At 42.3% G+C, this 12,453-nt stretch overlaps 4 protein-coding genes across 4 annotated transcripts; 3 read left to right on the plus strand and 1 right to left on the minus strand.

Moving 5' to 3' along the window:
• The first annotated feature begins 1 nt into the window (after nucleotide 1).
• Nucleotides 2–3,758, plus strand: LOC134192723 (male-specific lethal 1 homolog). Its single transcript, XM_062661470.1, has 6 exons — nucleotides 2–367; nucleotides 937–1,573; nucleotides 1,861–1,996; nucleotides 2,057–2,205; nucleotides 3,181–3,253; nucleotides 3,315–3,758. The coding sequence occupies exons 1-6, from the start codon at nucleotides 2–4 to the stop codon at nucleotides 3,418–3,420; spliced, it is 1,467 nt and encodes a 488-aa protein (XP_062517454.1). The 3' UTR covers nucleotides 3,421–3,758.
• LOC134192725 (small ubiquitin-related modifier 1-B-like) lies at nucleotides 3,578–5,445 on the minus strand. The gene is made up of 5 exons (XM_062661472.1): nucleotides 5,394–5,445; nucleotides 5,291–5,338; nucleotides 5,139–5,216; nucleotides 3,896–3,967; nucleotides 3,578–3,829 (listed from the first exon to the last, which is right to left on the minus strand). Exons 1-5 carry the CDS (start codon nucleotides 5,409–5,411, stop codon nucleotides 3,767–3,769), a joined length of 279 nt encoding a protein of 92 aa, XP_062517456.1. The 5' UTR covers nucleotides 5,412–5,445; the 3' UTR covers nucleotides 3,578–3,766.
• A 1,276-nt stretch (nucleotides 5,446–6,721) lies between these two features.
• LOC134192938 (EH domain-containing protein 3-like) lies at nucleotides 6,722–8,594 on the plus strand. Its single transcript, XM_062661694.1, has one exon. It carries the CDS (start codon nucleotides 6,788–6,790, stop codon nucleotides 8,471–8,473), a length of 1,686 nt encoding a protein of 561 aa, XP_062517678.1. The 5' UTR covers nucleotides 6,722–6,787; the 3' UTR covers nucleotides 8,474–8,594.
• Nucleotides 8,595–10,422: 1,828 nt separating this feature from the next.
• Nucleotides 10,423–12,319, plus strand: LOC134192943 (EH domain-containing protein 3-like). Its single transcript, XM_062661700.1, has one exon. It carries the CDS (start codon nucleotides 10,521–10,523, stop codon nucleotides 12,150–12,152), a length of 1,632 nt encoding a protein of 543 aa, XP_062517684.1. The 5' UTR covers nucleotides 10,423–10,520; the 3' UTR covers nucleotides 12,153–12,319.
• The last annotated feature ends 134 nt before the right edge of the window (nucleotides 12,320–12,453 follow it).

Here is a 12,453-nt window from a genome sequence, read left to right on the forward strand (position 1 = left end):
TATGGCTACTCAGCGTAATCGCCAAGTAACGTTAGAAAGGCAGTTGGTCAAACAAGTGAGCAAATCGATGCCGACTGTGCAGACGAAAGTTACAAACCAGCATCCGTCGGACGCGGACTCACATCAAAATCACGCACGATTGCCACGCCGTTCGAGTTCGAATTCTCATAGAGTGAACAGCAAGACGTCATCGAGGTTGCCACCTCAACCGGGCGGGAATGTGTGGCACGATTGCGTGGGAGAGGCCGACGAACACGACTCGATGAGGCGTTTGTTGTTGCTGCATTTGGAACTCATTCAGCAACTTCAGGAGCAAATAAAAGCTAAGGATGCAGAGCTGACACGAATTGTGAACCAGCGGGATCAGGTATTGTTGAGTGCTTGTGTAGAGTGTCCCACGATTACGTCATGTTTTTAGTTCGGTGGCTAGCGTGCGTTAACGTTAACTGTATTTGTTGTTCTAACAGCTGACAAGCTGTAAATAGAGGTTAAGATTTAGTGTCATGTCATCAGACGTTTGTGACTTTAATTTTAGCAGAAGAGGGGTGTGGGTCAAGTTACAATTTTGGAATTTGGAATTTTGTTGGAAAACACAATACATACAAATATGAAAGTTTAAAGAAGGACGGTGCTTTGTGTGTGTGTGTGTGTGTGTGTGTGTGTGTGTGTGTGTGTGTGTGTGTGTGTGTGTGTGTGTGCATATGTATGTGCTTTGTGTGTGTGTGCTTTGTGTGTGTGTGTGTGTGCATATGTATGTGCTTTGTGTGTGTGTGCTTTGTGTGTGTGTGTGTGTGTGTGTGTGTGTGTGTGTGTGTGTGTGTGTGTGCGTGTGTGTGCGTGCATGCACGCGCACTCATGTTATAGACCCAAAGCAATTCACTAGTAGCTAACGTCTGTAGCTAAGTTTATAATTTTATTGTTTACTTGTTTGTCCAGATGGCTGTAAAAGTTGAACGAATGGAGCGGAGAATAGTTTTGCTGCAAAAGAAATCAACCACATGCAATAAACCTAACGTAAAAGCTTGCAGCAAACTGCTGAAACAAAACTGCGCAGACTCTGACGATTGTGACATTCTTGAGAAGACGAGTCCATTTGGTGAGGTGACCCTACAGGACAAACAATATGAACCTGTAGAGAAGAAAGAAATCTTTCAAACCTTAAATGTTGTATCGGAGTGTGGACTGCTGTCAGGCAGTGTGAATAGAACATCTAAAGCTGCAATACCCGTAGAGATGGCTGACCAAACGGAATCGATTATGTTGGAATTTCCTGAGGCGGATGATCCTTTTGTGGGGCCATCTCTGGCAATACCTAGCTACACAAATATGTCAGTTGATTCATCTAATCCATCCACTCCTGCATCTGCGGTCTCACCAAGTGGGCCGTCGTCACCTCTGACATCACTTGAACATCACAATGGACATGATGATGAGGTTCCTGTTGCACAAGCTGTAAGAGAAATGAACTGCATACGAACGAAATTTCTGACCATCTTACATGAAGGAACATTCAGGGGTCAGAGTATGGATGACATGGATTTATCGAAGGCATCACAAGGCCCAATGATAAAGGGTATGGGTTGACAGTACTGCACTGCATATGCACTATTGCAGATCTTTCGATAAGGTTCAACTGATGAGTTTAATATCAATAACTTCATGATGGTTGCATGAATGGTTTACGGTTCACAAATGGTACATGCAATATAGACATGGCCAATAAGAAACACACTGATGTATGAAATGTGAGGCACGGTAGTCACATGACATGTAATTGGCAAGTAGAGATGCCAAGCAACAATATGACGAAAAGTTGGAAGTAGATTACTTTTTCTTGATATATTCTTGTGATGTTTGTAGTTCCAAAGTGGAGAAATGTCAACAGCTGCAGAGTGAAAATGAAACATGCACGAAGTGCATACACGGAGGACATATCAGATAGTGCGTATCTAAAGCGACACAACAAAAGCGAAGCAGAGGAGAAGAGAATCAAGAAGTAAGAACAAATAATTTCCTCATTTTCACTGGGTGTTAAATACAGAAATTGTCGTGGCAGGTGGGACATACGGAGAATTCGAGAGCAGAGACAGCAGGAGGCTCTAAAACGGCGATACAGTAATGGAAACGTGCCAAAAGTCAAGTGTGTACAGGTCAAGGTAGACGACGATGCAACAGTGACGACGTTTCTTCCAAACCCTAATAACCGTAAGTTGCAGCAGAACTGTTTATCACCATCATGCATGATCCATTTACCTGAAAATAATGTTTAATTAAAATTGTGTTTAATGTTTCATTAAAATTGTGGTGTGACATTGCAAGCCAGCAAGTCACCAATCAATTGACATTACAATGCTCCTATTGGAGGATAGACTCGGTGTCCCAACAGTCTGGCCAGAATATAAATGAAAACCACTAGATTATTCTTTCTCTATTCTTTCTTCTCATGTTAATTTAGTTGCCATAATGTTACAATCAAAAATACAAAACAAAAATTAAATAAAATTGTTAATACCGTATATTTTTAGCTAGAGCTCCAACTGTGGCATTAAAGCGAGGGTGCCGTTTATTTGTTAAAGGCTTTCTACCCATTGCACACCTTGAGACGTCATGTGGTGAAGCAGTATCCGAGTAGTCTAACGAAACTTTTGCTTCACATATGCCTATGAAGAAGTCGAATGATTTTTCCTCCAAAATTCGAGCTGTAGATGAAATGCGGGGTTTATAATTTATCTGTACACTTAGCGGAGGCATTTATTTGAGGTCAGCGTTTAATCGAATACGGTACATTTCTTATCGGCCAGACTTTCGAGACTATGTAGTATGGCTCAATCTATAGGTCATACAAGTCTTTTCCCCATTGGCCTGGAATGCCATGATGTCATTACAGAGCAGCCAATCTTTATAACAAATATTAGCAAGTGGTGTATTGTTTTTAGGAGCCACTGTTGCAGAGTTTGATCTCTTGTAGTAGTACCAACAGGACATTTTGTCTCCTGACAAAATAGATGGATTGGTCACGTGATTACATTGGTGGTCACGTGACTTAGCACAGTTTGAAGCAAAATATTCACCATACATGCAGGTCATCTCCTTTTATAGTAGCAAACTTCATTCACAGGCAGGCTACACTGTCACCATGAAAATGACAATTCACCTCTACATTATTGTGGTTTCCTTTAGTTCAAACATTGGAAGTACAAGATGAAATTGTTGTAAGCGCATTTGGACAACCACTGCCATTGTTACCAGATCGGTAAGGTTTCTTTGCGTTCTTTAACAATCTGGTGGGTCACGAAGACTTGTGTGTTGTACAGAGAGTTTGGTTTGCCTTGGTTCCATGTCGGAAGTCGTAATGCAGTCACACAGAACACACGCACAAGAAAGAAACTGAAAGGACGATTGTACCATAGAGTTACATAAGAGCCGAGAGATCGGGCATACTTCTAATTAGCAATATTAAAACAAAATACTTGAATTCAAATTGAAACCGTACAACACAATACACTCATAGAGAAGGAAATATGGAAACTCGCACGCATAGCAACACATCATGTCAATAATTTCTTCATTTAATGCTACACATGCCATGGCAGGGCGACACAACAATAGGCATTCGAGTGTGGTACATATATATGTATGAGGTGTATAGATGAGACGACCGAGATTTCTATGTCACAAAACAGCAAATCTAATCAAATAACATGCATTTAGAAGCAGTGTACCACTGCAGTCAACATGTAAGTCGGTAGCATAGCACTTGTCAAACTCAGCTGTCTCCTCCTGTTTGCTCCTGCATCACTTCAATAACATCATCGTCCTCCATCTCAAGCTGAGCACGTGCAATAAGCATCCTCACCAATCAACCAATATGACATCTAGATAGTGACTGTCCTACCTGTTTTGGTGTGGAGTCATCCTCCAACCGTGAACCATCGAACAGAAAGCGAACGGAATTCAGTTGCAAACCCTAGTTAATTAAACACATCGTGTCTAGCAGTTTCGCAAACGGAATGGTCGCAGACAAGACAGTCTAACACACAGCAGAGTATGTAAGGGGCGAAGGAACCAGGAAGGGGGAAGGAGGGGTGCTTACCCCTTCAATATCAGATTGAGAGCATCGTCCTTCAAAGAAAATATTTTAGAAGTTTGTTGCTTGCAAGTAGAAATACTATTGGATGGTGTTGCAGTTGACTCACTTGATACACATTGAGTGCTTTCACACACAGGGTTAACTCGAGTAGAGTTATGACAACTCCACTCCACCCAACTTGCGTTCACACATAGAACACGGGTAATTAGATGCAGAAGATCTAGAGTAGAGCGAATACATCGATTGCTTGAAGTTTCTGCTGGAGACTAGGAAAGCAGTAACGCCGATAGCCTAACATGAGAAGGACAAGCCATTTTGTACGTTAGCGCGATCCACTCTAGGGCATGTTTTTGCATATATTAGGGCATGTATTCGCTTAACCCACTTTAACCCTACTCGAAGCCAAAGTTAGCTTAACCCTCACTTTGCCCCAGTCTTAACCCGGGTTAACTTGGGTTTACTAAACTCGCGTTCACACGACCAGGGTAATTGGAGTCTAAACCAAAGTTAACCCGACTTAACCCAAGTTAACCCTGTGTGTGAAAGCACTCATTGTCGTGATTTGTGTCTATGCTCCTTTTGCTACTTCTGTCACAGATTAATCAATGACAAACCAACCATATTCAGTTAAAAATCTAAATGGTGGCAGTCTGATATGAATATTTGCCTCCTCAATTCAAAAATCTTCCACCACCCCTGTATGTGTATACCGATAAAGTGCAGTGATACAGCAGCCTCAAGTGTCATGAACACGACAAATGAATCTATATTATGTGTACTATACGTACAGTGCCTACGTTTCAATAAGTCTAATCAGTAGCGCGCTTTACTACACGCAGTTTTTCAACATACAGCAAGTATTACGTCATCACGCGACATCACTGTCAGCACAGACGAACAGAAGCGAGAAATTAAAGTTTGTCCGCGCAAGTCCGGTTCTAAATTCTAGTTTCACACAATTTTCAAACTGTTGGGGTGTAAAATTGCTACAAACTGTTCGTCAGGTGAACAAACTTGGAGACTGACAGACATTAATTAGTTAACTGACCTGTCTATCGCAGTATGCTTGCTTCAGCTTCCGCATTTGAGTAGTTTTACGAATCTTGAAGTGAACCTCGCTGTTATCCTAACGACCGGAGAAATGGTTTTTTAGTCAAATGTCCAGAACGCAAAACATTTTGCTTCTAGACGTCGATTTACCTGTGCTATCACTCTTAGATTAATATGATCTGCGTCTGGCTTTACGTCCTAGGTAAATAAGAGAGTCGACAGCGTCTCTACGTCGCCAGAGATTGAAACTTACTTGAACTGCGTCCGCCATTTTGTACGCGCATGCGCATATTATTACATAAATTAACTCGATGTCAAGCCATTCAACATGCTTGTCTACGTCTGGAGACAATGAAAATGCTTACAGCAAGTCGTACACCAACAAGCACACTATGTGACTACCAGACAAGCATTCTCGGCGGCTGTGACGTCACGCCACGAGATATCAATTACCTCTTTCAAATGCATCTATTACACAGCATCTCTACATCAGGATATGTCTACTGCCAGTAAAATCATGACAATACGAGTCACGTATCTACAATGTACATCAACTGTACAGCAACAATTTCACCAGCAAAAACGTCGCCTGCCTAGCAGGGACAATCACAACCAAGTAGAAAAGTAAAATTCGATAAACACTGTCTCTACACTTCAGTTCTATGCACTAAGAAAATCTCACAATCAAGTCATTACTAGGGAATTGCTTAGCCATGGCATGAGGATCCGACACATTAGAGTCTAACACAGCAATCACACCTTCAGCATTTTCCTTAGGTGTCTCTCAATCTCAAGGCACCGCTTGTTTTCTGATTGTTCGAGTACAATTTCTCCCATTGCGTTGTCTTCAAGCCAATGAGCCGGCGGTTGTGGTAGCGCGCTCGGATGGGGAGGTGAACTGAACTTGGGCCCGGCGTATCGCTCGCTCGGTTGCTCTTCCAGCCAGACTGAACGTCGAGGCGGCGTCCTGGGACTGGACCCGAGGGGTGGAGAGTGGGGAAGAAACGCATTTCGAGATTTGGCAGGAATTGGGACTGACCCACGACTCGGTCGTCTTTTTCCTGACGCTGATGGCTGCGCTGGCTTCGCGATTTTCACTCTCGGCGACTTCATTTGTCTGTCGCTTATTGGGCTCGCGATTTCGGCCACGAACATCGTCGCTGACATGATCGTTCACTGATTGTTGGCCTCACTGATGGTCAAACGTTGGCTTTATGTCGCCGGGATGGACTGACAACCCTTGAGTAGCTCTCACAAGTTTGGATCAGTTCCAAGTGACGTCTCGTTGAGACCCTACAGGGAAGAAAGCGACCCAGCAACCAATCAGCGTTGAGGACAACTATGACGAAAGGGTATGTTGCATCACGTATCTATTTTTGGACATAGGGTAAGTGTTACGTCTGCGTCGCGTGACATAATTTGCAACAACGCACACGTCTTAGGAAACGGGTACATGTACCAGTATAACTAGGTAATTAGATTAACATTAATAAAAACAAGTGAATTTATACAACTCGATGGCTGAGCGCGTGCTTTATATGCAGTCACGTGACGTGTTGCAGGCTGCAGACTGCAGGTAGCGTAGCTCGAGGAGAGGATACAAAGCTACACTAGTCGTGCATTCATTTAGTCTGCCCTACTGCAATCATGTTTAGTTGGCTAGCAAGAAACGACAGTCGCAAACGAGAGCCTCTCACATTCACCACAGTCACTGAACGTCTTTGGAAATGTTACAACGACAAACTGCAGCCTCTCGAAGCAACATACCTCTTCAGTGATTTCCACTATCCTCCAATGTCGGCACCTGATTTCGAAGCGAAGCCGATGGTTCTACTGATGGGTCAATATTCAGTCGGGAAGTCGTCGTTTATTCGGTATCTATTGGAAAGAGACTTTCCAGGTATGAGAATTGGCCCTGAGCCAACGACAGATCGTTTTGTTGCTGTCATGCATAGTGAAAATGATCGAGTTATACCAGGAAACGTCCTGGCTGCTGACCCCACTAAGCAATTTCGCAGCCTCGAGAAGTTTGGAAACTCATTCCTGCAGAAATTTGAATGCTCCGCAACCAACAGTCCAGTATTAGAGAGGGTAACACTTATTGATACTCCGGGAGTGTTGTCTGGCGAGAAGCAGCGCACAGCCCGTGGGTATGATTTCGAGGGGGTTATTGAGTGGTTTGCTCAGAGATCGGTGATGATCATTCTTCTTTTTGATGCTCACAAGCTTGATATCAGTGATGAATTTTGTCGTTGTATTGGAAGTCTGAAAGGTAATGAGGAGAAAATTCGAATTGTATTGAATAAAGCGGACATGGTGACAACACAAGAGCTAATAAGAGTCAATGGAGCTCTCATGTGGTCTCTTGGAAAGGTCCTAGGAACTCCTGAAGTTGCAAGGGTTTACGTAGGTTCGTTTTGGGATCGACCTTTTCAAATTGATGATATGAAAAACCTGTTTGAAGCAGAACAAGAGGATCTTTTTCATGACATCCAAGAATTGCAGAAACAGGATGTTACACAGAAGGTGAATGATCTGATTCGAAGAGCTCGTCTTGCTAAAGCTCATTGCTTTCTTATATCCAAATTGAAGAGTCAAATGCCATCATTCTTTTGGAAGCAGTCTACGAAAGAAGCATTAATCAAGGACTTAAAGTCAGTCTATGATCAAGTCCAACGTGAGGCTAAGATCTCACAAGGTGACTTTCCACCTCTATCTAACTTTCAGGATCAACTGAAGGCATATGACTTCAGTACATTTTCAAAGTTAAATACCCACCTTGTTACAAAAGTTGATGAGATGATGGCAGTAGATATTGCAGAAATCATGAAAGAAATGTCACAAGAACAAGTTCCAAATCAAGCCATTACAGGTGGAGCATTTGGCACTACAGAGGATGACTTAACCAATCCTTTCTCTGGTGATGATTCTATCTCCAATAATGATCTTCTTTTACTTTGTGGCCGTCAACAACCTGAACAATGGGTATTTGTTACCAGATGGGAGGAACTGAAACGAGATCACATGGCTAGCGCTGAATATGATAAACAGTTCTTTGCTTTGGAACCAAAGGATGGAAAGCTGTCGAGTCTCAAAGCACGAGAAGAGATGGTAAAGTCTAAGTTACCAAACTCTGTTTTGAAAAAGATCTGGTCACTTGCTGATGTTGATAAGGATGGAATGCTTGATCAAAATGAATTTGCCATCGCCATGTTTCTTATTAATTCTAAACAGGAAGGACATGATCTTCCTGACCAGCTCCCAATTGAACTAATTCCATCATCCAGGCCCGAACCCAATCAAGTAGATGGAAATGACACTGACAGGGATTGATTATTTTACTTTTGTAATAGTTGCATGTAGCAAGTCAATTGTTGTGAGCTATCCATAGTGGTGTATGTGTTTTCTATATCATTGCTAGTCTTTCATTACTAAGTTTGACAATAAATATGCAGCCAGCAACCCTTCGTAATATAGTCTCTCCAATCAGCTTTCAACTATAAAAAATGCTGCCTTAAGCATGGTTCTCAATGTTTAGTTTCTGTCACTAGATGCTGTGTGAAGCATGTATAATTAGTTACTACAATTTAATTAACTCCAATTGGTCACAGAAATCCATACATAAAATTTTATCATTTTGACAACTTAACCTATCATCAGTACACATCAATTCCTACACTACAAAAAACTTCACATCTCTTTAATTAATTAATTTCTTAATTTCAAGATATTACATTTGTCTAGAAGAGGGATTAATGATTGCAAAATGTTTACATACCTAAAATTTATTAGATAGAGTTAGTTATTAGCTAAAACTACTAAAATTACTTTACTCTAATAATTTACGTACACGTACTGTACCCAACTCACGTGGTTTAGCAGGTACGTGACAGTCGCGTCTCTGTCTTCGGAAGTGACCAATGTGCAGCTGTATTTGTTTACCACACTCAGATGTTAATTAATTATTTAAGTGATACCATGTACCCTATTAAATGTACAATCTAGAGGTCATGTTACGATAGGAAGATGCTAGCGAGGCAACAGTAGAGGAAGTCGCAGGCTATCAAGACGAAACAAAACGAGAAGAAATACAAGCTACTCTCAAAACAAGAGCAACTGTCTTCTAGTGACCTTGCTAATTGGCTACTTCCTCTATTAACAACATTCTTGTTGTAAAGTCATACCTTCTTAAAATGGGTTAATTAATTTAAAACCCTACAACTCTTGATATGCAAAAGCCTTATCACACCGCCTGTGTAAATGCCGCCGTTACCCTAACTATAGGAAATCCGGGAACTTGCGGTTTCTACGGCTACCAAGGCAGAGTTGCCAACTCTCCCACATTGAGCGGGAGACTCCCGCATTTGGGACCCTTCTCCCACCTACTCGTATTTGGCATCAAATCTCCCGCATTCTGACCATTGGTGGGTGTGACCAAAATAATGGGCGTGCCTGTTCTGTGTACCTTACAGTTTTAGTACATGCATGTGTACGTACATACTCGATATCCCAATATCAATTTCTATGTGCCAGCCCCTCTCTTCATCCGGCTCTTTCATAACATACTTGTTCAAAATATCGACATAGAAGGTAGAGTCGGTCAGAAGTGGAAAAGGGGCGGGACTGGCTACCTAATTACCATATGTATTGCTGGAAAAGCGATTGAAGAAGGCCACAAGAAAATAGAATCCAGAACATCCCAACTAGCCACGAGAATGTGCATGTACTTTGTTCTTAGATTTTTATAACAGGCAGTAGTACGTACAGTATAAGTTCTGTGTTTAATTAGTTAACTATTATGTTTAGTAATTGGTGTTGATGCTGTGTGTCGCTAATTAGGCACATTAATCAATCGGTTAAACATTTGTTGCACTATAATTAAATTAATTCATGTTTTCTACTCCAACCGGGCATGCAAATAGTTAAATTTTGATAATTAGACATTATTTTTTATATATTATTTAACAGTTATTACGATATAAATTTATTGATATTAATGCTATTGTAGGCGTGTCCCAAAAATTTAAACTCCCGCATTCTCCCGCATTTTTTCCTGCAAACTCACGCATTTTGACACTGCCAGGTTGGCAGGTCTGCCAAGGTCGTCACTGTCCGCCCTGTTGCGCAGAAGTTATTACAGATTTTCAGAGCGCAATGTCAACGTGAACAGAGAGAAGCCTCGTCAGTGTGCAGCCCCGCATAAACTGCCATCCATTGGATTGCAGCCCCGGATGCATTGACATCATTGGCAGGTCATCCGGGGCTGCAATCCACAGCGACTACGCAGGCGTTGAGTATGCACGCTGTTCGATGAGTAACCGACCAGTCATTGCATGTTTCACTCATCTAGTCATTTTCGTTTCGTCTTCCTCTCTCTGTCATGTTTAGCTGGCTACGAAGAGACGACCGTCGCAAGCGAGAGCCTCTCATATTCAACTCTGTCAACGAAGGCCTCTGGAAATGTTACAAAGAGAAACTCAAGCCACTAGAAGCAACATATCGCTTCAGTGATTTCCACTATCCTCCAATGTCGGCGCCTGATTTCGAAGCGAAGCCCATGGTTTTACTCATTGGTCAATATTCGGTCGGGAAGACGTCGTTTATTCGGTATCTTTTGGAAAATGACTTTCCGGGTATGAGAATCGGTCCTGAGCCCACGACGGATCGTTTTGTCGCCGTCATGCATAGTGAGGATGACCGAGTTATACCAGGAAACGTTCTGGCTGCCGATCCGACTAAGCAGTTTCGCACTCTCGAGAGATTTGGTAACTCATTCCTCCAGAGGTTTGAATGCTCCGCTGCCAACAGTCCCGTATTGGAGGGTATAACACTTATTGATACTCCGGGAGTGTTGTCTGGTGAGAAGCAGCGCACAGCTCGTGGATATGATTTCGAGGGAGTTATTGAGTGGTTTGCTCAGAGATCAGCAATGATCATTCTACTGTTTGATGCTCACAAGCTTGATATCAGTGATGAATTTCGTCGTTGTATTGCAAGTCTGAAAGGCAACGAGGAGAAAATTCGAATCGTTCTGAATAAGGCGGATTTGGTGACGACACAACAGCTGATGCGAGTTTATGGAGCTCTCATGTGGTCTCTTGGAAAGGTCCTGTCGACACCTGAAGTTGCAAGGGTCTACGTCGGTTCATTCTGGGATCGGCCTCTCCATGTCGATGACATGAGAAAGCTGTTTGAAGCAGAAGAAGAGGATCTATTTCATGACATGCAGCAATTGCAGCGACGGGATGCTACTCGGAAGGTGAATGATCTGATCCGAAGAGCTCGTCTTGCTAAGGTTCACTGCTTTGTTATATCGAAATTGAAAAGTGCGATGCCATCATTCTTCGGCAAAAAGTCTAAGAAAGATTCACTGATCAAGGACCTAAAGTCGGTCTATGATCAGGTCCGACGTGAAGCCAATGTCTCACATGGTGACTTTCCATCAGTAAGTAAGTTCCAGAGTCAACTGGAAGAGTATGATTTTAGTTCATTTGCAAAGTTAAATCCTCGTCTTATTGATAAAGTCGATGAAATGATGGCAATGGATATTGCAGAAATCATGAAGATGATGCCCCAAGAAGAAGATCCAAATCAAATCATCACAGGCGGAGCATTTGGCAGTAGAGAGAAAGATACGACTGATCCCTTCTCTGGTGATGACATTTTCTCACTTCGTGTTGGCCAAGGATCTGAGGAATGGATAATAGAAGAGCACAAGTCTAATTCCGATAAAAAGTTCTTTGCTTTGGAACCAAAGGATGGAAAGCTGACGGGTCTTAAAGTACGAGAAGAGATGGTAAAGTCTAAGTTGCCAAACTCCGTTTTAAAAAAGATCTGGACGCTGGCTGACACTGACAAGGATGGAATGCTAGATCAAGATGAATTCGCCATCGCCATGTTCCTCATCAATGCAAAGAAGGAAGGACACGATCTTCCTGACCAGCTGCCATTTCATCTTATTCCACCATCCAAGAGAGGACTCGATGATCTTGATGGAACCGATGAGGATTGATTATTGCTTACATTAACTACCTACCTTTGTATTGATTGCATGTAGCTAGTTATGAGGAACTATCAATGTTGATGCACTCCATACTTTTTGCTTTGAGTTACTGGTCTTTTGATTTGTCAGTTACTTGATGACCAGCTATCAGAGTTTTCAATTCTTTCCCATCTCAACTCACGCTCGCTGCCTTATGCTCTTTCCATCTAAAATTTTGTCAAGTACACATGTACACACACACACACACACACACACACACACACACACACACACACACACACACACACACACACACACACAGCTCTTGACC

This window comes from Corticium candelabrum, chromosome 17 (assembly GCF_963422355.1).
Source record: "Corticium candelabrum chromosome 17, ooCorCand1.1, whole genome shotgun sequence".
Taxonomy (NCBI): Eukaryota; Metazoa; Porifera; class Homoscleromorpha; order Homosclerophorida; family Plakinidae; genus Corticium; species Corticium candelabrum.